The 3,602-nt window shown below is 40.1% G+C and overlaps 1 protein-coding gene across 2 annotated transcripts; it reads right to left on the reverse strand.

The window, feature by feature from the left end:
* Positions 1-1,260: 1,260 nt before the first annotated feature.
* LOC118783971 (UPF0711 protein C18orf21 homolog) lies at positions 1,261-3,271 on the reverse strand. 2 transcript variants are annotated; one of them, XM_036537917.1, is made up of 3 exons: positions 3,195-3,271; positions 2,090-2,301; positions 1,261-1,630 (listed from the first exon to the last, which is right to left on the reverse strand). In XM_036537917.1, the coding sequence occupies exons 1-3, from the start codon at positions 3,210-3,212 to the stop codon at positions 1,519-1,521; spliced, it is 342 nt and encodes a 113-aa protein (XP_036393810.1). In that variant the 5' UTR covers positions 3,213-3,271; the 3' UTR covers positions 1,261-1,518. The 2 variants fall into 2 exon arrangements, with proteins under 2 accessions (XP_036393810.1, XP_036393809.1); XM_036537916.1 differs by having other exon boundaries at positions 1,261-1,669.
* Positions 3,272-3,602: the final 331 nt, after the last annotated feature.

Genomic DNA, 3,602 nt, shown 5'->3' on the forward strand with positions numbered 1-3,602 from the left:
CATTAATTTGATGGGGGAAAGAAAATCTAACACTGTGACGCTGTGCTTGGTCAATCTTCCATATTTAAATTTAAAGTTTAATTTAACTAAAAATTCACAAATGATAGTAAGTTTAGTATTGTTTCAATCAAAATCATATCACATCTTCACTTGATCAGGAAGTGAATTCCTATGTAACTTTACAGAAAGCAACCAAAAGAGACACTATTTAAGCACACCCTGCAGAGTACATGACCTGTAAGATCATTGCATCAAAACCCCACAGTCTGACAGTTATCAAATCCATGGCAAAACTGTTTATTTCCTTTGAAAATGTCCTCCACTAGGGTAACTTACACAACTTGCACTTTATCAAATTTACTTTATCAAAAACCGCTGAATATTTACTGAGAAATTCACTAAAGAAACCCTTCTGGTTATAAAACAGATTCAGGTCTTCAGCACTTAAATACTGTGCCACACCACTGCCTAAAACTTTACTGATGTCACCCATACTAAATCCTTACATTCACTATGTATATATGGAAGTTCTCTCCATTAAGGTTTATTTTTTCCAATTAAGATGATAATTTTATTTCTTCAAAAAAAATCACAGATCACAGCTATAGCTGATATATAGCTACAGACTACATGCTTATATTATTTATTGGCACTGTTGATATACACTCCTCCTGAACTTGTAGGTGAATAAAACCTTTATTAAACATAAGTAAACAATAAGAGACATACTCCATACACAGGCATTGCAAACAAAGTCATAAATAAACATGTTGAATGACTTTGTTTCTTTGGTCTTTTACACCAAAGTAGACTTCTATAAAGACTTAGCCTGTAGAGTATAAACTCTACAACATCTAAACAGTTTTGCATTAACACATATAGACATAGACCATGTCCATAAGTTGGATAGGTATGTTCAAACAACTTACAGAATCAACTACTAGGCTCAGTATCAAAGGCTGCAATAATGTCACAAATGTGGACCCTGTTTAAGCTTACATCGTTGTTCAGTGCTTTTAAACTCTTAAGATAAACATTTGTAGTGTATACATCCCATACATTCTTAATATACACAAAATGACAGTATGTAAATCTGAATCTGTACAATCAAGGCAAAAGGACAAATATGATAGTGTGCCTCTATAAAATGAGACCTGAAAAGCAAAGAATAAATGCAATTAATCTATAATTAATTAAAGACTTTCTGGCAGAAATTCTTCCTTGTCTTCCTTGACTTTCATAATTCTTCACCCCCTCATTTCTCAGATGTGCAGAGAGATGCCTGAGACTTCATGTTGGGATCTTTAACCCACTGAGGTACTGTGGCCACACAGCAGGGAGGCTCTGTCTCATCACATCATTCCCACAGAGACTACTCAAACCAGAGCCACTGCACTGGCTGGATGGCACAGTCATCCTCAGTCCCTGCTCACCGTTCAGAGCACCGAGAGGGGGTCAAACTGTTGGCCAAATCATTGGCCAAGCCTGTTGTCATGGATACCAGAGTCTCTGGGACTCTCAAAGTGCAGGGAGGAAGAACTTCAGCCCTCCTCTTCCTCTCTTCTGCTCATTGCCGAACAGCAGGAACTTTCTCAGGTGGCCCAGTGCTGACTTCTTCATACTGCCTGTGCTGGAGGATGAAGAAGTGCTGGATTCAGTGGAAGATGACCTTAAATCAAAAACAGCATCATGACTGTCAGCTAAGTGGTGATCAGGTATCTTACGTGAGAACCTATACCCTGCCTGCTCCATTTTGATCAGTTTAGTGGCTATTGACAGATTTTAAAAGGTACAATTCACAAGCAGCCTGTTGCACTGGAAACCAGCTATCAAACTGCAATATTGAGATAGGGAGAGATACTATATTGTTATTTATCTGATTAGCCTTACCCTAGTCCAGAGCAACTGACATAGACTGCATTTTACATATCCATTTTAGGCTGCTGGTTACTATATGATACAACAGCATTTCCCCACCAAAACCACAAATCTTGTTTTTGAAATTCCAGTCCCATAACTACTGAACCACACTGCCAACCACTTCACATAAACCTGAGCCAGATTAACCTAAATAATTTCTCACGTTTACCTTGGCAGGGCAGATCGAGAGTTCTGACCAGCTGCAAACTTAGCGAGGGGTGACCGTCCCCTGTTCCCCGGCTGTAGAGTCCAGCCGAGTCCAGCTGTCCGGTGTTTGCAGGCACTGCTGGGAACCCAGTAGCTCTTGGAGTAACCCAGCATATAGTCTCTGTTGGCTGCGTTACGCCTTGAGGTCTTACTGCAGTTGTGGCAAGTGACGAGCTGTCAAAGCAAACATAAACAGCTGTGATCAAACTTCATTGAAGGGGGTCCCTGAATTAATCCAAGTACTTTTCCTTACGGATATCATTTAACAGTTCCTTCTAAGATAAAGCTGAAATTAACATTTAATTTTATTTTATAGAAAGAGTGAATGATCCTTCACAACAATCAAAGAATTAAATTTGGTTTTATTTTCTCACAGAGTCACACTGGGTACCTTAATTTATACAGAAGTTGTAAGTACCAAGGTCCATGCTAAGATCCACCACAAGGCTATGCCGCATGCCCCATGACAGCATTGCACTGGGTCAGATATGGCACTATAATCAGATGTGATCACATGTGTGTTGGCCAAACATGGCTCTTTTCCTGTCAGTTTCTGCTCACCAAAAGTAGAATTTCAGGACATGCCTCAAGAGGACGATAAATGCGTCACAAACCTCATTTCTAACCAATGTGCTGCAGACGTGATGGAGCACATGATATCATTGCAAAAAAAAAATCTTTAACCTTCAGTAATCTGGATATTTCTAAGCATTACATGGAAACCGCAAAGAATACGGATATATCACCTGCTTATAAAAACATCCATAAATATGGAAATGGACATTTCAATATCTATGGACTAATCTATAAAAAGTGGAGATCACATCTCATGGCCATCTGACATTGAACCTGCCACATTTCTACACGCATGTGCACATGCACCTGCAGGTGAACTGTCAATACCTCTAACCAACACTTTAGTATTAGTAACATCACACTGACCTCTAATACTCAAACATTGTATGAAACAATTCAGGTTACGTTCTGTCCCCTTAAAATGTACACACAACAAAACACTGCATTATTTGCAAAGGTTCAGAAAATCAATAAACTACATGGGAGCTCACCGAGACAAAGGTGGCCATTGTAGGATTGCAAGCGGAGCGAGGCAAGGAGAGGAGATGTGGTGGATCCTGGACAGGCAGCGTGGATGGTCTGTTTACTGCAGCTGTGAGCGTGCTCTTTTCTTATAGAGCACAGCCGCGCTGGCTCGGCCAATCAATCGGAGAGGGGGGCGGGGCTATGAAAAATTCGTTCAGCCCACTCGTACTGATCCCCTCAGCAATGTCACAATGGCACCACTTCCCAGCCCACAGCTACAATCTATACACAAATCTGGATTAGAAGATGGAAAAAAAGCAATGTTACATTTAGCCAATAGACTCTCCAACAGGGTTGCCCTATTTTTTGTGGAAATGCCGTGGCATGGACTACATAACTTGATACATACAAGATTAATTTTGTTCATTTGGGAG

Source organism: Megalops cyprinoides, chromosome 10, assembly GCF_013368585.1.
Source record: "Megalops cyprinoides isolate fMegCyp1 chromosome 10, fMegCyp1.pri, whole genome shotgun sequence".
Taxonomy (NCBI): Eukaryota; Metazoa; Chordata; class Actinopteri; order Elopiformes; family Megalopidae; genus Megalops; species Megalops cyprinoides.

Excerpts from the sequence above, each read along its gene's own strand:
- LOC118783971 (XM_036537916.1), bottom strand. Across the intron at positions 1,670-2,089 it reads TCTCGATCTGCCCTGCCAAG|GTCATCTTCCACTGAATCCA; the intron begins GTAAACGTGAGA and ends TTTTGATTTAAG.